We start from the raw sequence: 21,146 nt of genomic DNA, 5'->3' as shown, positions 1-21,146 counted from the left end.
GAGAGGGACTGAGTCCAAACCAGTTTGCTTGTATCCACCCCAGCACTTAATACAGTGCCTGGCACATAAAAGTGTACAATTATCATTACTATTATTGCTGGCCCCACAGTTAGAAAAGGGAAGAGGGAGCCAGGAGAATCGCTCTGTGGTCCTCCCTCCTCGAAGACTTAGCCAAACCCACCAGAGAGAAGGATCAGGGAGGAAGAAATGGGGCCATGCTGAGGGAAGAAGAGGAGATCCTCAGTCATACTGAAGTGAAGGTGAGAAAGCTGGGTGCCTGGGAAAACGGGACATGGGGAGAGCTCGTGCTGTGGACCCAGATGGACACAGGGCACAGGGAGGGGTCGGGGGGATTCCTGGAGGTTCAGAGTCCAGCAGTTAGGACTCTGGAAAAGTGAGGGTCCTGCCCCTAAGGGGATAAGAATGTGATCTCTGGAAGGTACAGGGAAATACATATGGTTCTGGTGGGGGGAAGTAATTGATCCAAGGAAAGGCATCTTGAACTGGATTTGCCATCTTGTTAAGAACTTATTAAATATTGCTAAGGTCTCAGACCTTGGGGTAGACGCTGGGGGAGAAGCTTCAGGCACTGGGGAGACACATAGAACTGGGCAACCATGGGCACAGGAGGAGCACTTTGTTCATGGGCTTCCTGTGGCCAGCTCTGGGAGAGGGAGGTAGGCTAGTCCCCTATGACCTCTATGCCTTCAGTCAGTCAATCACATTTATTGAATGCTTACTGTGTGCAAAGCATTGTACTAAGCGCTTGTGAGAGTACAATATAAAAATAAAGACACATTCCCTACCCATAATGTGCTTACAGTCTAGAGGGGAGATGTCTGGGTTTCGGCAGTAACATAGAGGCAATGATAGGGGTCCAGGATCTTGGGGAGCAGTGAAGAGGATGCCTCAAAACTTGTGTGAGAATAGGAGGGCTTCATGACACAGAAGCCATGAAGGCATGGGGTGCAGGTACTCCTAAAGTGACTCAAGGGGTTCTTTCAGCCTGGATTTAGGGCTGAAAATCTCCAGGAACATCACACAGGGATCATGTCTATCCACCCCGTTGTATTGTACTCCCCTAACTGCTTAGTACAGCACATGGCACGCAGTAAGGGCTCAGTAAATACCACTGATTGATTGATTGATTGAGAAGATAGAGGGAAAGAGGGAGCTGATTGAGTGTCTTAAAGCAGTGGTCATGAGATTGGTTTAGATGCAGAGAGGAATGGGATACCATCGCGTAGTGGATAGACCACACGCATAGGAATCAGAAGGTTGGAGGCTCTAATCCCGGCTCTTCCACTTGTCTGCTGTGGGACTCTGGGTAAGTCACTTCACTTCAATGTGCCTCACTTTCCTCATCTGTAAAATGGGGATTAAGACTCTGAGCCCCATGTGGGATTTGCTTGTATACAACCCAGCACTGAGTACTGTGCCTGGCACACAGCGCTAAGTACAGTGCTCTGCACACAGAAAGCACGGAATAAAAACAATTAAATGAACGGCTTAAATACCAGAATTATTATTATCATCTAAGGTTTTTATGGTGTGGGGAGATGTTCACATGCATGGAAAAATGATCCAAAGTAGAGGGAAGTATGGACTGGACAGGGGAGAGGCTGGAGGCCGGGAGGTCAGTGAGGAGGCTGTCGCAGTAGTCAAGTTATGATGAGGAGCAGGACCAGCATGGTGGTAGTTTGGATGGAGGTGATGGGGTGGATCCTGGAAATGTGGAGGAGAAAACAACTGGATTTGGAGGAGACCATCTGGTCGAGGGTTAAAGGAGAGAAGGGTGGAGGATTAAGTCAAAGCTAAGGACTTGAGAGATGGGGAACATGGCATTGTTGTCACTTGTGTTGGGAAAGTAAGGAGGAGGAAAGTAAGAGATGCAATTTTGGACATGATGGGCTGAATATATAAAGGTGAACAGAGACACACTTTGGTGCCCTTCAATCTACCACTTTCAGAAGACAATAATTAGAGAGCATTCCAGTTGTCATTCCAAGGAAAATGCAAACTAATAAAAATCTGCTTTTTTTGAAAGTGTACAAAGTATTCATTAATCTGGGAAGTGTGGAAAGGGGCAACTGACCTATCTCAAGCCACACCTCCTTCCCAGAAAAAAGCCCTGTCAGAAGTTTTTATACATAGTTACATTCAGGGTGTTGAGGTAAAATTCTAAAAGCAGCCTCTTACTCTTGGTTTCAGAAGTTTTTATAGTTTTTATAGTTACCTTCAGGGTGTTGAGGTAAAATTCTAAAGCAGCCTCTTACTCTTGGTTTTACTGTCCACTCATTCATTCAGTCAGTCAAATTTATTGAGTGCCCACTGTGTAAAACACTGTATTAAGCACTTGGGAGAGGACAATATAACAGTAAACAGTCATATTCCCTGCCCACAATGGGCTTCCATTCTAAAGGCAGAGGCAGTCCAGTATATCAGAATTTAGTTGAAGGAATGTCAGTGGCGTATTGGGAAAGGCAAGAGACTTGAGTTCTAGTTCGAGACCTGCCACTGGTTTGCTGTGTGACCTTGGCCAAGTCACCTAATTTCTGTGTCTCTCAGTTTCACCCATCTATAAAATAGGATTAAATACTTTTTCTCCCTCCTAGGCCCAGAGCCCTACATGGAACAGGAGGAACTCTATCTGATACAATTACCCTGCCCCACCACACAAAATGTTGGGTTTTGCACAGCTTTTACCATGGCTTAATAAATACCATCATTACCATCATTTAGCAACAGCTCTAAAATGATTTTCTTTGTCCCCCAAATGGGCCAGTCTTACTGAGGCATTCTAGAAGTGATGAGGCCTCATTAGCCACACTTTAAATCCTCAAGTATAGGGTGGATAATTTACGAGAATTCCTGCCATGGATACTATGCTGGAGGTAGCTGTACTTGAAACTTAAGTCTCCTCATCCAATCTGTTTCTGAGCTGCACAACTTCCTCTACAGACAGCTGGTTATGTTTTATGTCCCTTTGGTTAACTCATTTGAATAAGCATTATAAAGACTTTGGAAAAACATGTTCGGGGATTAAAAGAAACGAGTCCAATTCTCCCCTTAGCTGAAATAACTTTGTAGTAAGTTAGGAACTTTGGGAGGAGAATTAACTCTTTCAGATCACTGGGGGGGATGGCCAAAGCTCATGAACCGAAGAGCCTCAATTCCAAAATACACAATGTGGTGAGAGGCACAGATCAAAACAAATTCCTTCAACAGGAACAGACAATGGGCATTCATTCATTTATTCATTCAATCATATCTACTGAACACTTACCGTGTGCAGAGCACTGTACTAAGCACCTGGGAGAGTACCGTACAACAATAAACGGACACATTCCCTGCCCATAATGAGCTTACAGACTAATCGGGGGGAGAGGAAATTAATATAGATAAATTACAGATATATCCATGAGTGGGGCTGAGATGGGGGATGAACAAAGGGAGCAAATCAGGGTGACACAGAAGGGAGTGGGAGAAGAGGAAAGAGGGGCTTAGTCAGGGAAGGCATCTAGGAGATGTGCCTTCTGAGGCTTTGAAGAGGGGGAGAGTAATCGTCTGCTGGACTTGAGGAGGGAGGAGGTTCAAGGCCAGCGGCAGAACGTGGGCGAGGGGTCGGCAAAAGATAGATGAGATCGAGGCACAATGAGAAGGTTAGCATTAGAGGAGCAAAATGAGTGGGCTGAGTTGTAGTAAGAGATTAGTGAAATGAAGTAGGAGGGGGCAAGGTGATTGAGTGCTTTAAAGCCAATAGTGAGGAGTTTTTCTCTGACGCAGAGATGGATGGGAAACCACTGGAGTTTCTTGAGGAGTAGGGAAACAAGTCCTGAACATTTTTTAGAAAGACGATCTGGGCAGCAGAGTTAAGGATGGACTGGAATGGAAAGAGACAGGAGGGTGGGAGGTCAGCAAGGAGGCTGATATAGTAATCCAGGAGGGATAGGATGAGTGATTGGATTAACATGGTAGCAGTTTGCATGGAAGAGAAAGGGTGGATTTTAGCGATATTGTGAAGGTGGGACTGACAGAATTTAGTGGTGGATTGAATATGTGGGTTGAATGAGAGAGAGGAGTCACGGCTAATGCCAAGGCAATGGGCTTGTGAAACGGGGAGATTCATTCATTCATTCAATCGTATTTATTGATCGCTTACCGTGTACAGAACACTGTACTAAGCGCTTGGAATGTACAGTTGGGCAACAGATAAAGATAACCCCTGCCCAACAACGGGCTGACAGTCTAAATGGGGGAGACAGACAGCAAAACAAAACAAGGATGGTGGTGCCATCTACAGTAATGGGAAAGTCATAGGGAGGACAGCGTTTGGGTGGGAAGATAAGCAGTTCTGTTTTGGACACATTAAGCTTGAGGTGACAGGAGGACATCCAAGTAGAGATGTCTTGATGGCAGGAAGAAATGTAAGAACGTAGAGAGGGGGAGAGAGGTTAAGACTGGAGATGGAGATTTAGGGATCATCTGCATCATCCGAGGTGGTAGATGAGGCCATGGGAATGAATGAGTTCTCCAAGGGAATGGGTGTACATGGAGATTAGAAGAGGACCCAGAACTGAAACTTGAGGGACCCCCACAGTTATGGGGTGGGAGACAGAGGAAGAGCTCGTGAAGGAGACTGAGAATGACAGCCAATCTGAGGAGAAGGGAGTTTTATGCGGGCTCGGTTGTAGACGGAAATCTAAGAAGTAAGGTAGGAGGAAGGAAAACAGCATGGCCTAGTGGAAAGAGCACAAACCTAGCAGTAAGGGATCTGAGTTCTAATTTCAACTCCGCCACTTCTCTGCTGTGTGACCTTGGGCTAATCACTTAAAATTTTGGTGCCTCAGTTTCCACAACTGTAAAATAGGGATTCAATACTCATTCTCCCTCCTATTTTGACTATGAGCCCCATGAAGGCAGGGAGGGTCTCTGACCTGATTGATTTCCATTTACTCCAATGCTTAGAACAGTGCTCGGCACATGGCAAGCGCTAAGGACCTTCCTCTTGATGCAGAGGTGGATAGGCAACCACTGGGGTTATGAAGGAGGGGGTGGATGGGACTGAATGTAGTTTTAGAAAAATGATCTGGGCGGCAGAATAAAGTATGGGCTGGAGTGGGGAGAGACAGGAAGCAGTAAGCAACAAGGAGGCTGATGCAGTAATCGAGGTGGGATACAATAAATGCTTGGATCAGAGTATTTGCAGTTTGGATGGAGAGGAAAGGATGGATTTTAGCAATGTTGAGAAGGTACAACCAACAGGATTTTGTAACAGATTGAATATGTGGGCTAAACGAAAGAGATGAGTCAAGGAAAATGCCAGAGTTACAGGCTTGTGAGTCAGGGAGGAAAGCAGAATCGTCTACAGTGATAGGCGAGATATAGGGAGGACAGAGTCTGGATGGGAAGATGAGGAGTTCCATTCTGGACATAATAGGTTTGAGGTGTTGGTGGACATCTAGGAAAGATGGCCTGAGGCAGGAGGAAATGTGAAACTGCAAAGAAGGAGAGAGGTTGGGGCTGTAGAGGGAGATTTGGGAATCATCCATGTAGAGATGGTAGTTGAAGCTGAGGGAACAAATGAGTTCTCCAAGGGAGTGGGTGTAGATGGAGAATAGAAGGGGACCCAGAACTGAACCCCGAGGGACTCCCACAGTTAGGGGTGGGAGGCCTAGGAGGAGTCTGTGAAAGAGACTGAAGAAGCGCCAGAGAGACAGGAGGAGAACCAGGAGAGAACTTTGTCAGTGAAGCCGTGGTTGGGTAATGTTTCCAAAATGGGATGGTCGACAGTGTCGAAGGCAGCTGAGAGATCAAGGAGGGATAGGATGAAGTAGAGGCCATTGGATTTGGTAAGAAGGAGGTTAATTGTGGCCTCGAGGAGGGCAATTTCTGTGGAGCGAAGGGGATGGATGCCAGGTTGGAGGGGTCAAGGAGAGAACTGGCTGAGAGGAAGTGGAAGTAAAGAGTATAGGTAACTCACTCAAGGTGCTTGGAGAGGAACTGCAGGAGGGAGACTTGGGATCATGGCATTTTTTTTGCAGGATAGGGGAGGCATGGGCATGTTTGAAAGGAGTGGGGAAGAAGCCATTGGAGAGCGAAAAGTTGTAAATAAATTGTCAGAAAGGGAAGAGGGGAGGGGGCAAGTGTTTTGATAAGGTGCAAAGGGATGGGTTGGAGAAAAAGGTGGAGGGGGTGAATTTTGAGAGGATGTGGGAGGTGGACTAGAGAGGAGGAGGGGAGATTTTAGGGTGATCACACCTGATGATTTAAATTTTATTGTTGAGGTTTGTGCCAAGATTATTAGGGGTAAGAGATGGGAGGACAGAGGATTTGAGGAGGGAATTAAAAGTCTAAAACAGCTGTCTCTGGCGTGGACATGGAAGAAGCATTGTTTCAGAGGGCAGAGTTAAAGCAGGTGAGGATCACTCAGACATGGAAAAGGCAGCATGGCCTAATTGAAAGAGCAAAGGCCTGTGAGTCAGAGGACTTGGTGTCTAATCCCGGTTCCACCACACACCTGCTGTGTGACCTTGGGCAAGTCACCTAACTGCTCAGGGCCTCAGTTCCCTCCCCTGTAAAATGGGAATTCAATACCTGTTCTCCCTCCTACTTAGACTGTGAGTCTCATGTGGAACCTGATTATCTGCTATCTACTCCAGGGCTTAGTACAGTGTTTGGCATATAGTAAGCGCTTAACAAATACCTCTACTGTTGTTATTATTATGGATAGAGTCGACCTGCTGTCTGGATTACTATCAGCAGTGCTTCACAGCTCACGCACAAGAGTAGAGGGAGCAAACTATGGAGATGATTCAGAGTAGCAAGTTGCTGGTCTGAGATAGGTGGAGGGACAGGGAACTGAAGGAGTTGAGCTCACCAGAGAGAGTGGTGATGAGGGCTTAGATTTATGGGTCAAGGGAAGGTAGGTTAAGTACGGACACCAAATAGGGCATGATGACATAGGAAAATTGGAAGAGATCAAAAGATAGGGGGTCTCTGGTGGGGGGGAATAGGACAGATATGCACGGAAGAGAAGGTAGATCAGGAGATTATGGCCAGAGAGTGGAATTTCAGAGCTGATGAGGTTGAAGTCTGTTCAGTGACTAGTGATGATGAGTTCAAACATCACTTGATCAATTGTAATCATCAAGCAATTGCTGTGGGCAGAGCACTTGGAAGAGAACAGTTTAACAGAATTGGGAGACATGTTCTTGCCACAAGGACCCCCTGCTGTCTAGAATGTTGGTATTTGTTAAGCGCTTACTATGTGTCAAGCACTATTCTAAGCGCTGGGGGAGATACAAGGTCATCAGTTTGTCCCAAGTAGGGCTCACAGTCTTCATCCCCATTTTACAGATGAGGGAACTGAGGCACAGAGAAGTGAAGTGACTTGCCCAAGGTCACACAGCTGGCAAACGGAGGCTCCGGGATTAGAACCCATGACCTCTGACTCCCAAGCCCGGACTCTTTGCACTGAGCCACGCTGCTTCTCTATATGTAAGTGCTGTAGGGTTGAGAGTGGGGTGAATAAAGGGTACAAATCAAAGTGCAAGGGTGATGCAAAAAGGAGCGGGAATAGGGGAAATGAGGGCTTAGTCAGGGAAGGCCTGTTGGAGAAGATGTGATTTTAATACGGCTTTGAAGTTGGGGAGAGTGGTGGTCTTTTGGATATGAAGGGGGAGGGAGTTCCAAGCCAGGGGCAGGACGTGGGCGAGGAGTCGGCAGCAAGATGAGACACAGTCGAAAAACAGTGAGTAGGTTGGCGTTAGAGGGGCAGAGTGCTCTGGGTTGTCGTAGGAAATCAGTGAGGTAAGATTGAAGGGAGCAAGGTGACTGGATGCTTTAAAGGCACTGGTGAGGAGTTTCGGTGTGATGCGAAGGTGGATAGGCAACTACTCCAGGTTCTTGAGGAGTGGGGAGACAGACTGAACTGTTTTTAGAAAAAAGATCTGAGTGGCAGAGCCAAGTATGAACTAGAGCAGGGAGAGATAGGAGGCAGGGATGTCAGCAAGGGAGCTGATGCAGTAGTCATGGAGGGATAGGATAAGGTCTTTGGATCAGTGTGGCAAGCAGTTTGGATGGAGAGGAAAGGACAGATTTTGATGATGTTGTAAAGGTAGAACCCACAAGGATTTGATAACAGACTGCATATGTGGGTTGAATGAGGGAGATGAGTCAAGAATAATGCCAATCCTATGGGCTTATGAGCCAGGGAGGCTGGTGGTGCTGCCTACAGTGATGGCAAATCAGGGGGAGGACAGGGTTTGGGTGGGAAGATTTGGAGTTCTGTTTTGAATACGTTAATTTTGAGGTGTCGATGTGACATCCCAGTAGAGATGTTCTGAACGCAGAAGGAAATTCAAGGCTTCAGGGAAGGAGAAAATCAGGATTGGAGATTTAGATTCGGAAATCATCCGCATAGAGATGAGAGTTGAAGCCATGGGAATGAATGAGTTCTCCAAAGGAGTGGGTGTAGATGAAGAACAGAAGGGGATCCAGAACTGAACCTTAAGGGGCTACCACAGTTAGGGGGTGGGAGGCAGAAGAGGAGCCTGACAAAGAGATTGAAAATGAGCGGCCAGAGAGAAAGGAAGAGAACGAGGAGAGGACATTTTCAGTGAAGCTAAGCTTAGATAAAAATTTCCAGTAGAAGGGGGTGGTCCACAATATCCAAGGCATGATTAAGTTATATCTACCTCAGTGCTTAGAACAGTGTTTGTCAGTAAGCGCTTAATAAATATAGTAATAATAATAATAATAATCATGAGGATAAGTCCAAGTTGGTGAGTAGGTGAGGTGGGGTAGAGCAGGAGGTCAGTGGAGTTGAGGAGTGAGATTAGACTGCGAGTCCATCACTGGGCAGGGACTGTCTCTATCTGTTGCCGAATTGTACATTCCAAGCACTTAGTACAGTGTTCTGCACATGGTAAGCGCTCAATAAATACTACTGAATAAATGAATAAAGCACATAGGAGACGGGTCATCAGGAACATCCAAAGAGATATTGAAGTCCTCAAGGATCAATGTAGGGATGGAGAGAAGAGAGAAGGAATGTGAAAAAGGGATCAAATGTTCAGAAAGTTGGGGGAGGAGCCTCAGTGGTGGTAGATCACTGTGATTAGTAACTGGAGTGACAGATGATATGGACTTCAAAGGAAGGGTAAGAGAGGGATATGGGAGGTGGGATGGTGCAAAAATGGCACTGGGGAGCAAGAAGGAAGCCAACTCTTGCCCTTTTCTAGTGCATCTTGGGGAATTGGAGAAGAATGAGCCCTCTCCCCACCAGAGAGAGAATCAGGGGAGACAGTGTCACCTGGGGACAGTCAGGTTTCACTGATGATGAGGAGCAGCAGTGACTAGGCCAAGAACAAGTCGAGGATATAAGAAAGCTTTGCCATAATGGAGCGGAGGTTCCACAGTCCTCACTTGGTTGGCGCTGTGGAAGGGGGATGAAGGGTGGTGCTGGGAAAGAAGGGTGGAGGGGACAAGGGGATGTTGGGGGCGTGCTGGGAAGAAAGGATAGAATGGGCTGATCAGAGGGGAAGGGATTGAGGGGGTTTGAAGAGGTCAGAATGGTCAGATGCTATCAAAAGTTAGGACAGAGTAAAGAGCATCTCAGAGTCGCGCTTTCTTCACACAGTTCTCCAATACAGTGGCCAGAGCAATACCATAATAATAATAATCATTATTATTGTTAGAGAAGGCTATCCTAGAGTCACAGATACATGCAGCTATTATCTTTGGGATTTTTCTCCACCAAAATCTCTCATGTAGCCTTTAGTATTTTGACTGGCTGTTTTTTTATTTTTACAGTAGCAACGGTTTTTCAACCATTTTGGATGATTTTTCATTCCCTCTTTCCTCAAATCATTCCCTCTTTCTAGAAAAAAAATCTAGAACCCCGAAAAAACGTCCAAGGAAACTGGTGTCATAAAATATGTTCTTTTTGCTAGAGTGGGACCTTTTGGGAACTGGGTGCTTCAAAGTTCCAAATAGAGAAGGGGGTCAGAACCACACAGCATTTAAATACCAGAATCTAAAATAAAAGGTTTTCAGCCATTTTCCTTCGGCAACCATTTGGGAGCTTGGCAGCTATAATCCCTTAGCCTGAAAAGTGGAGGTGAAACTACAGCTTTTCTCACATTCACCTAAGAAGATCTGCAGCTTTCACTGAAAGGCAGCAGACACCCTATTGGCTTCTCCGAGTGCTCGCAGTAATTGGGCAGACACTGTGGGAAAAGGGCAACGGCAGAAGCAGTGTGGCCTAGTGGAAAGAGCCCGGGCCTGGGAATCAGAAGACCTGGCTACTAATCCTGGCTCCACCACTTGCCTGTTTGGGTGAACTGTAGTCTGTTGCTGTAGTCTGCTGCTTGACACATAATGAGCGCTTAACAAATATCAATTTTTAAAAAAATATCAGCAGTACCATTTGAGTGTCTATGTGCAGAGTACTGTACTGGGCACCTGAGTGTAAAATGCTGTACTAAACCCCTAAAAACACAGAAGTAGCAGACATAGTCCATATTCTCAAATAATTTACAATACAAAAGATGACTTTACTGCCGCAGACTTTTTTTTTTTTGGAAATGATCATTGGATCAGAAAGAAAGGGCATTTCTTACCAGGAAGTTCCAGTTGGCATCAATTCGAGTCACCACGCCCGAGAGAAACAAGCCCAGGAAGAGAAGGGAAAAGAAGAAGGACGTCACTGCCACAAACATCACCCATCCTTGGAGCAGAGGGAGAGGAACGTTGGAGGAAGCTACCAGAATCCAGACGAGCCCTCCAAATAGCTGCAGAAAACAAGAGAAATTGGTTCTCGTCAAAACCAAAGCGTCGCGCAACTGCAGAATTAAAAACATCAAGACCGCCCATAGGAAACCACCTAGCTCATCTGCAGTCTGAAAATGTCATTTAAAAGAAACAGCTGATTAACGAATGTGTAGACTTTAAACTCATTCATTCATTCAATCTTTTTTATTGTGTGCTTACTATGTGCAGAGCACTGTACTTAGTGCTTGAGAGAGTACAATATAACAATAAACAGATACATTCCCTGCCCACGGCGAGCTTTGTTGTGGGCAGGGAACATTTTTACCAACTCGGTTATATTGTACTCTCCCAAGTGTTTAGTACAGTACTTTGCGCACAGTAAGTTTTCAGTAAATCAGATTGATTGATTGATTAAATGAGTGGGGGAAGGAGGGCATAGGAAGTTAGTGATGAAAGCTCTCCTTCCATCCTCCCCTCTCTCTTCAGGCCCATTCAACTCCTAGGTGTTGTTAGAAAGGCAAAGAAGCACTTTCTCCCACTAAGTTTGAAATTTAAAATACGAAAAACGAGAAAAGTCAATTATTGAACACTGACTGTGGGCATGGCATCATACTATGCTCTTGGGAGGCTGAAATAGGAGAAGAGGACATATTGCCTGCCTATAAGGAACTCACAAATTAGCAGGAGGGCCTGACAACGGGAATTTGGCAACAGGAAGAAATGCTCAAATGTTAGAGTATGAAAAATGGTAGGTACAAAAGTGCAAAATCTGTTTAGACAGTGAGCCCGTCATTGGGCAGGGATTGTCTCTATCTGTGGCCAAATTGTCCATTCCAAGCACTTAGTACAGTGCTCTGCACATAGTAAGTGCTCAATAAATGCTATTGAATGAATTAGAGCTCACCTCCTCCAAGAGGCCTTCCCAGACTGAGCTTCCCCTTTTCCCTCTGCTCCCTCTGCTCCCCTTCTATCCCCCCTTCACTTTCCCTCAGCTAAGCCCTCTTTTCCCCCTTTCCCTCTGCTCCTCCCCCTCTGCCTTCCCCTCCCCTCAGCACTGTGCTCGACCATTCCATTGTATATATTTTTATTACCCTATTTATTTTGTTAATGAGATGTACATCACCTTGATTCCATTTATTGCTACTGTTTTAATGAGATGTTCATCCCCTTGATTCTATTTATTGCTATTGTTTTTGTCTGTCTTTGGGCATTTAGACCGTAAACCCATCAGTGGGCAGGGACTGTCTCTATCTGTTGCCGATTTGTACATTCCAAGCGCTTAGTACAGTGCTCTGTACATAGTAAGTGCTCAATAAATACTACTGAATGAATGAATGAATGAATGAAAAAGTCAGGAATATGTTTACAACAGTAGCAGCGGAAATAGTACGGGCTTGGGAGTCAGGGGACTAGAGCTCGAATCCCAGCTATGCACTTAGCTGCTGTGGGACCTTGGGTAAGTCAGCGTGGTTCAGTGGAAAGAATATGGCCTGGGTAGTCAGAGATCATGGGTTCAAATCCCAGCTCTGCCGCTTATCAGCTGTGTGACTTTAGGCAAGTCACTTAACTTCTCTGTTACCTCATCTATAAGATCGGCATTAAGACTGAGAGCCCCACATGGGACAACCTGATCACCTTGTATCCTCCCCAGTGCTTAGAACAGTGCTTTGCACATAGTAAGCACTTAACAAATACCATCCTTATTACTACTATTATTATTATTATTATTAACCGCTCTGGTCCTCAGCTTCCTCACCTGGAAAGTGGGGATTCAATACCAGAGAAGCAGCGTGGCTCTGTGGAAAGAGCACGGGCTTTGGAGTCAGAGGTCATGGGGTCGAATCCCAGCTCGGCCACTTGTCAACTGTGTGACTGTGGGCAAGTCACTTCACTTCTCTGTGTCTCAGTGACCTCATCTGGAAAATGGGGATTAAGACTGTGAGCCCCACGTGGGACAACCTGATTCCCCTGTGTCTACCCCAGCGCTCAGATCAGTGCTCTTAAGCACTTAACAAATACCAACATTATTATTGTTATTATTACCTGTTCTTCCTCGCCCTTAGACTGTGAGTCCCACGTGGAGCAGCGATGTGTCAGATCTGATTATCTTACAACTACCCAACGTTTAACACAGTGCTTGGCGCATAGTATGCAATTAACAGAAACCACAGTGATCATTTCTCTGTGCCAACATCTCTTCCAAGGCTGTTTCTTTTCTACTTATCTTTCTCTTCAGCCTTATCTAACCTATTCTGCTGATGATGCTCACCAATACTTTTAGGGCCAATATTTTTAGGGCCAGTATCTTTTTCTGTTAACTAGAGCAATTATGGGTGTGAGGCATATCTATCTTAAGATAAGGTTAGGGGCAGGGAAAGGTAGAGTTCCTACTTCCTACTGGACAAAGAAGCCAGGCCAAGTTCATTAGGGGGGCGAGGTGTAAAAGACCATGGCGCGTCCCACAGTTACAATCTCAACATGCATGTGGAATGATAAGATCATAGGAGAAGCGGCATGGACTAGTGGAAAGAGCAGGGGTCTGGAAGTCAGAGGGCCTGGGTTCGAATCCCAGTTTCGCCCCCATACCTCATGTGTGACCTCGGGTAAGTCACTTAACTTCTCTTTACATCAGTCACCTTGCAAAACGGAGATGCGATATCTGTTCTTCCTATTTAGAGTGTGTCCCCTTTGTGGGACCTAATTATCTTCTATCTACCCTAGTGCTTAGTGCAGTGCTTGGCACATAGCTGGAGCTTAACAAATATCACAATTAATATTATTGGTAGTAATGATAATGTTGGTATCTGTTAAGCACTTACTATGTGCAGAGCACTGTTCTAAGCGCTGGGGGAGATACAGGGTCATCCGGTTGTCCCACGTGAGGCTCACAGTTAATCCCCATTTTACAGATGAGGTCACTGAGGCACAGAGAAGTGAAGTGACTCGCCCGAAGTCACACAGCTGCCAAGTGGCAGAGCCGGGAGTCGAACTCATGACCTCGGACTCCCAAGCCCGGGCTCTTTCCACTGAGTCACGCTGCTTCATATTATTATGATGATGATTAGGAAGTTCCTCACTCTCTGCTCACCAAGAATGTTCCTAGATGGCCTAGTAGATGGAGCACAGGCCTGGGAGTCGGAAGGTTCTGGGTTCAAATCCCGACTCTGCCACCTATCTGCTGTGCCTCAGTTACCTCGGGCAAGTCACTTAACTTCTCTGTACCTCGGTTACCTCACCTGCAAAATGGTGATTAAGACTGTGAGCCTCATGTGGGACAGGGACTGGGTCCAATCTAATTAGCTTCTATCTACCCCAGCACTTAGAACAGTGCTTGACACACAGTAAGCACTTAACAAGTACCATTCCTATTATTATTATTAATAATAAGAGGAAAGTATGGGCCACTGGGAAACAGAATAGCTGACTACTGCCCTCAGAGTCCACACTTGGGAGAGTACAATACAACAAGAATTAGTGGACGTATTCCATGCCCATAACAAGCTCACAGTCTTGAGTCCTGGCAAAATCCAGGATGGGGGAGGGGAGAGACAGAGACAGAAACAGAGAGCGAGAGAGAGAAAGAGAGGTCAGCGATCCCTTGCTTTCTACCACCAGAGCTCCCACAGTCTTCTACTCTGAGCCCCAGCTGGGACAGGGACTGTATCTGATCTGATTATTCTCTACCTCCGTCAGCATTTAGAATAGTGCCTGGCACCTAGTAGCACTTGATAAATACTAGTGGTATTATTCTCAGTAATAGTAGTAATAGCAGAGGTACCCTAAAAGAATCATTTAATCATTTGTATTTATTGAGAGCTGACTGTGTGCAGAGTTCTGTACTAAGCCCTCTTTTCCCCCTTTTCCCTCTGCTCCTCCCCCTCTCCCTTCCCCTCCCCTCAGCACTGTGCTCGTCCGCTCAACTGTATATATTTTCATTACCCTATTTATTTTGTTAATGAGATGTACATCACCTTGATCCTATTTATCTGCTATTTTTTAATGAGATGTTCATCCTCTTGATTCTATTGCTACTGTTTTTGTCCGTCTCCCCCGATTAGACCGTAAGCCTGTCAAAGGGCAGGGACCGTCTCTATCTGTTACCGATTTGTCCATTCCAAGCGCTTGGTACAGTGTTCTGCCCATAGTAAGCGCTCAATAAATACTACTGAATGAATGAATGAATACTAAGCACTGGGAGAGTACAGTAGAATGATAAAACAGATACATTCCCTGCCCACAACAAGCTTACAATCTGGGGGGGGGGGGGGGCAGGGAAGCAGAGTGGCTTAGTGAAAAAAGTAAGGGCCTGGGAGTCAGAGGATCTGGGTTCTAATTCCGACCCCACCCCTTGTCTGCTGTGTACTGTGGACATCATGTCATTTAGCTTCCCTGGGCCTCGGTTAGCGCCTCTGTACTAAGGGGATTAAGACTGTGAGCCCCAAGAGAGATGTGGACTGTGTCCACCTAATTAGCTTGTATCTACCCCAGAACTTAGTATATCTCCTGGCATGTAGTAGGTGTTTAACGAATTCCATAAAAAAGTTTAATTTTCTCCACTCTGCGCTTTTCCACTTAGCTTCTTTTCCTTTCTGCTTCGTCCTTTGCAGACTACTCACACTTACTCACTACTTACTGTCACCTCCACAATTAACAAGAATTAACTGATGGATACTTGCTAGTCAATCAATCGATGATATCTATTGAGCGCCTATTATGGGCAGAGCACTGAACTAAGCTATTGGGAGAGAACAATACAACAGAATTGGCAATTTCCCTGCCTATAAGGAGCTTACATTCTAGAGGGAGATATAGGCATTAATACAAATAATTCATAATATATAATTTAACGGTATGCACATAAATGCTTTGGGGTTGAGGTGGGGGCGGTTATCAAATGCTCGAGAGACAAAGATCCAAGTACAAAGACCATGGAGAAGGGAGAGAGAGTGGGGGAAAAGAGGGTTTAATTGGAAAAAGGCTGCTAGTGATTTAGACGGATCAGTGAGGAGGTTGGGAAACTAAATGACAATTTCATCTAATTTGTGCATCAGAATGATCCATGCTCGCACCCTCCCAAATCTGCATGAATATTCCCGAATTAGAATGGCCTAGTGGATAGAGCATGGTCCTGGAAGTCAGAAGGACCTGGGTTCTAATCCCAGCTTCACCACTTGTCTGTTGTGTGACCTTGGACAAGCCACTTCACTTCTCTATTCTTCACTTACCTCATCTGTAAAATGGGGATTGAGACCGTGAGCCCTATGTGGCTGTGGCCAATCTGATTCACTTGTATTTACCCAGCACTTAGTACAACGCCTAGCACAAAGTAAGCACTTAGCATATGCCATTAAAAAAAAAAATGATGTCCATTCTTTCTTGGGCTATTTGGAACAGGTCAGTCGGTGGCTCAGTCTTCTAACTGAGGAGTCAAGTGAGGAATTTCCCTTCATGTTCAAAGGAATTCTCAACTCTGCTTATTCTCTTGGACTTTTCATTCACCTCTGTGGGCGACATTCTCTTTGATTTCCCTTTCGACATTTTTCAGAGGGACCAGAAACTGCATGATATCACCAACGCATATCACCAATGCTAAATTATCGGCTGGACTAGAGAAGAGCTATTGGACATGACCACTGAACAAGAGTTTAATCCTCTAATGAACGCATCACCCACACTTTTGACTTCAGGAACTGTCTTATGCTGCCGAGTCGTCTCCGACCCATAGCGATACCATGGACGCATCTCTCCCAGAACGCCCCACCTCCATCGGCAATCGTTCTGGTAGTGTGTCCGTAGAGTTTTCTTGGTAAAAATACAGAAGTGGTTTACCATGGCCTCCTTCAGCGCAGTAAAGTTGAGTCTCCATCCTCGACTCTCTCCCGTGCCGCTGCTGCCCAGCACAGGGGAGTTTTGACTTGTAGCAGATTGCCTTCCACTCGCTAGTCACTGCCCAAGCTAGGAATGGGATGGGTAATAATAATGTTGGTATTTGTTAAGCGCTTACTATGTGCAGAGCACTGTTCTAAGCGCTGGGGTAGACACAGGGGAATCAGGTTGTCCCACGTGGGGCTCACAGTCTTAATCCCCATTTTCCAGATGAGGTAACTGAGGCACAGAGAAGTTAAGTGACTTGCCCACAGTCACACAGCTGACAAGTGGCAGAGCTGGGATTCAAACCCATGACCTCTGACTCCAAAGCCCGTGCTCCTTCCACTGAGCCACACTGCTTCTGCTTGACTCTCCTTCCCGTAGCCGAGACCAGTAGAGTAACTGGAAAGTCTCCAGGTGAACCACTTTTGGGTAGGGATTGTCTCTATCTGTTGCCGAATTGTACTTTCCAAGTGCTTTCCAGTGCTCTGCACACAGTAAGCGCTCAATAAATACAATTGAATGAATGAGTGACCCTGAGAGGGGTGACAACAAGACTACGCAGCTTTACACCTTGACATCTCTTGCTCAACTGTGGGGTGAATCCACACTGCTTTCTGCAGTGAAGTGGGCAGGTAGATGAGGAGAGAAGAGAAATGGAGTTTTAAGCTTGTTGTAGGCAGGAACTGTGTCTACCGATGTTATATTGTTATATTATACTGTCCCAAGCACTTAGTACCATGCTCGGCACACAGTATTTGCTCAGTAAATATGAGTAATTGATTGATAAATATTGCACAGGAGATGTCGGTGTACCTCGATCTCATCTATCTCTCTGCCAAATCCTCACCCACGTCCTGCCTCTGGCCCGGAACACCCTCCCTCCTCAAATCCAACAGACAATTACTCTCCCCCATTTCAAAGCCTTATTCAAAGCCATCTCCTCTAAAAGGCCTTCCTTAACTAAGCCCTCCTTTCCTCTTCTCTCACTCTCTTCTGCGTCACCATGCCCGGCTCCCTTTATTCATCCCCCCTCCCATCCCCACAGCACTTATAGATCTATAATTTATTTATATTCACCTATAATTTATTTATATTAATGTCTGTCTCCCCCTCTAGACTGTAAGCTCCTTGTGGGCAGGAAATGTGTCTACTGTTATATCATCCTCTCCCAAGCACTTAGTACAGTGCTATAATAACACAGTAGCGCTCAATAAATAAGACTGAATGAACGAATATAGGTTTTACATGTCAGTGTGGTTCCAGGGACTTCTCCAAGCGCTTAGTAAGTGCATGCTTACGGTAAGTGTTTAATCCATTCCACTGACTGATTGATTGGTTCTCGAGCCGAACCCTTTGGAGCTTCCATTCTAAAAGGCTTGAGGCTCGTGAAACACTTTCTAGGGCTAAACTGCACACAGTGGAGTAGCAAAGTAATCATGTTAAGATGGAGAGTTCTTGTCAATTTCTACTTTAGTTTCTCCAAAAAAGGGGAGTAGATATGTAGATGCCTCTCAGTGTAACAATAATGTTGGTATTTGTTACGCGCTTACTATGTGCAGAGCACTGTTCAAAGCGCTGGGGTAGATACAGGGTCATCAGGTTGTCCCACGTGAGGCTCACAGTTAATCCCCATTTTACAGATGAGGTCACTGAGGCCCAGAGAAGTGAAGTGACTCGCCCACAGTCACACAGCTGACAAGGGGCAGAGCCGGGAGTCGAACCCATGACCTCTGACTCCGAAGCCCGGGCTCTTTCCACTGAGCCACGCTGCTTCCCCACAGCCACGCTGCTTCCCCACAAAATCACTTTCCCTGACCGGGAAATGAACCCGGGCCGCGGCGGTGAGAGCGCCGAATCCTAACCAGTGTGACTTTGTGGGTGTGTACATATGGCAGCCTCTTATACATACCCATATTTCAGGTTCAATTTTTAATCCTGAGGTAGATAATGGATAGATCCATGGATAGACAGGTACCTCAGTGGATGTGCAGCTGCCTTTCAACGGTTCCTACAAAACGCCGGCTTTCACTTCCTCTCCACCTAATAATAATGTTGGTATTTGTTAAGCGCTTACTATGTGCAGAGCACTGTTCTAAGCGCTGGGGTAGATATGGGGTAATCAGGTTGTCCCACGTGAGGCTCACAGTCTTAATTCCCCTCTTATAGATGAGGTAACTGAGGCACAGAGAAGTTAAGTGACTTGCCCACAGTCATGCAGCTGACACTTCTTGACCTGCTTCACTCCACCAATACTTCACTCTCCAAGGTCTCCACTGATCTCCTTATAGTCAAGTCCACTGGGCTGAATTTTGCCTTAATCCTCCTCAACTTCTCGGTCAGTCAATCATATTTAACGGTGCAGAGCACTGTACTACAAGCCTGTGACAATATAACAATTTAACAGACACATTCCCTGCCCAAAATGAGCTTACAGTCTAGAGGAGAAGCCAGACATTGTCTTGGGCTGTGGAGTCATTAGTATTAATAAATAAATGACAGATATGTACGTAAGTGCTGTGAGACTGGGAGGGGGGATGAATAAAGGGAGCAAGTCAGGGTGACCCAGGAGAGGGAGAAGAGGAAAGGAGGACTTAGGGAAGGCTTCTTGGAGGAGATGTGCCTTCAATAAGGGTTTGATGGGGAGAAAGTAATTATCAAGCAGATCTGAGGAGGGAGGGCATTCCAGTCCAGGGGCAGAATGTGGGCGAGAGGTCGGTGGCGAGATAGACAAAATCAAGGTACAGTGAGAAGGTTAGCTGCCTTTGATGCTGGGGACCAGTCCCTCCACTTGGAAACACTCAGAGACTAAAGGTCTTTGAACAAGTACTGATTTCATTGTCCTCTGAATGATAATAATAATAATAGCGATATTTGTAAATATAAGATCAGATGCAGACCCTGTCCCTCATCAAGCTCAACAGTCTTAGCAGGAGGGAGTAGAATTTAATCCGTATTTTACAGATGAGGTAACTGAAGCACGGAGATGTTAAATAACTTGCCCAAGGTCACACAACAGTCAACTGGCAAAGCAAGGATTAGAACCAGGTCCTCTGACTCTGAGGCCCATGGTCTGAAGTATGATTGATTGATTTCCAATAAACCAGGCTGTTTGGACCTCTCTGAATGTTCCTTTTCAGGTTTTCTTGCTAGCTCCTCTTCTGCGGCTTTTCCTCAAGGCTTTGTTCTGGGTCCTCTGGTCTTCCCACACTGCACACCCCCTTCTCTGGAAGCTCATCTGTTCATGCCGCTCCAACTATCTCCTCTGAATAGACCTCTCATCTACTCTTCAATTCCACAGCTCTTATGCCCTCCAAGACCTCTCCACTTGGAGATGTTAGCTTCTTAACTATTAGCTTCTCAAGAGCGCAGATCGTGGCTACCCACTGTATTGTACCCTCCCAAGTGCTTAGGACAGTGCTCTGCACACAGTAAGTGCTTAATAAATACCATTGATTGGATAATAATAATGATAATCATATCTGTTAAGCAATTATTATGTGCCAAGCACTGTGCTAAGCCCCGGGACAGAAACAAGATAATCAGGTCAGACGCTGTCCCTGTCCCGACTGGGGTGCCAGATCTAAGCCGGAGGGAGAACAGGTATTGAATAGTACAGATGTGGAAACAGACACAGAGAAGTTAAGTGACTTGCCCAAAGTCATACAGCAGGCAAGTGCAGAACCGGGATTAGAACCCAGTCCCAGAGCACTGTCCTAAACGCTTGGGAGAGTACAATACGACAGAGTTGGTAGCTAAATGAGCTTACAGTCTAGAGGGGGAGACAGATGCTTGTAGAAATCGATCCTTTAGAATATAAAATTTATAGATATATACCTAAGTGCTATGGGGCTGAGGGTGAGGCGATACCAGGTGCCCAAAGGTCACAGATCCAAGTTCATAGACGACGCAGAAGAGAGAGGGAGCCGGGAAAAAAGGGCTTAATCGGCCAAGGTCCTCGGACTCCCAGGCCAGTCTCCTTCCTCTAGGAATATGTCTGATGTTATAGTGTATCTCCCAAGTGTTTAGTACAGTGCTTTGCACACAGGAAGCACTCAATAAATCTGATTGAATTGACTAGGCCTCGCTGCTTCCTGCCAGCACCTCACACTCAACATGTCTAAAACAGAACTACTCATCTTCTTCCCTAAAACCACTCCTCCTAATTCTCCCTTCTTTGTCTATATCATCACCGTCGCCATCTTCCTTGTCCCGGAAACCCGCAACCTTGATGATATCTTTTCTTTTTATGGTATTTGTTAAGTGCATACAATATGCCAGCCACTGTAGTAAGTGCTGGGACAGATATGGGTCAATCAAGGTCTGGTTCACAGTCTTCATCCCCATTTTACAGAAGAGGTAACAGGCACAGAGGTCACACAGCAGTTAAGTGGCAAAGCCGGGATTAGAACCCAGGTTCTTGTGACTCCTTGTTCGCTTTCAAGCACTCAGTAAATCAGTCAAAGCTATTTTTTCATTCATTCAGTCTTATTTATTGAGCA

At 45.8% G+C, this 21,146-nt stretch overlaps 1 protein-coding gene and 1 long non-coding RNA gene across 2 annotated transcripts in view; both read right to left on the bottom strand.

Moving 5' to 3' along the window:
* The window catches only part of MAL2 (mal, T cell differentiation protein 2), a 39,243-nt gene that overhangs the window by 8,824 nt on the left and 9,273 nt on the right, over positions 1–21,146 (bottom strand). The window contains exon 2 of the mRNA XM_029062069.2: positions 10,626–10,796. Within this exon, the coding sequence (XP_028917902.1) occupies positions 10,626–10,796 (171 nt within the window). The remainder of the gene's footprint in view (positions 1–10,625; positions 10,797–21,146) is intronic.
* On the bottom strand, positions 14,678–18,511 carry LOC120638342. Its single transcript, XR_005659956.1, has 3 exons — positions 18,476–18,511; positions 17,224–17,227; positions 14,678–14,691 (listed from the first exon to the last, which is right to left on the bottom strand). It is a non-coding gene; the product is annotated as an uncharacterized LOC120638342 (long non-coding RNA).

This window comes from Ornithorhynchus anatinus, chromosome 4, assembly GCF_004115215.2.
Source record: "Ornithorhynchus anatinus isolate Pmale09 chromosome 4, mOrnAna1.pri.v4, whole genome shotgun sequence".
Lineage (NCBI taxonomy): Eukaryota > Metazoa > Chordata > Mammalia > Monotremata > Ornithorhynchidae > Ornithorhynchus > Ornithorhynchus anatinus.
This window is presented reverse-complemented; position numbering and strand designations above follow the sequence as displayed.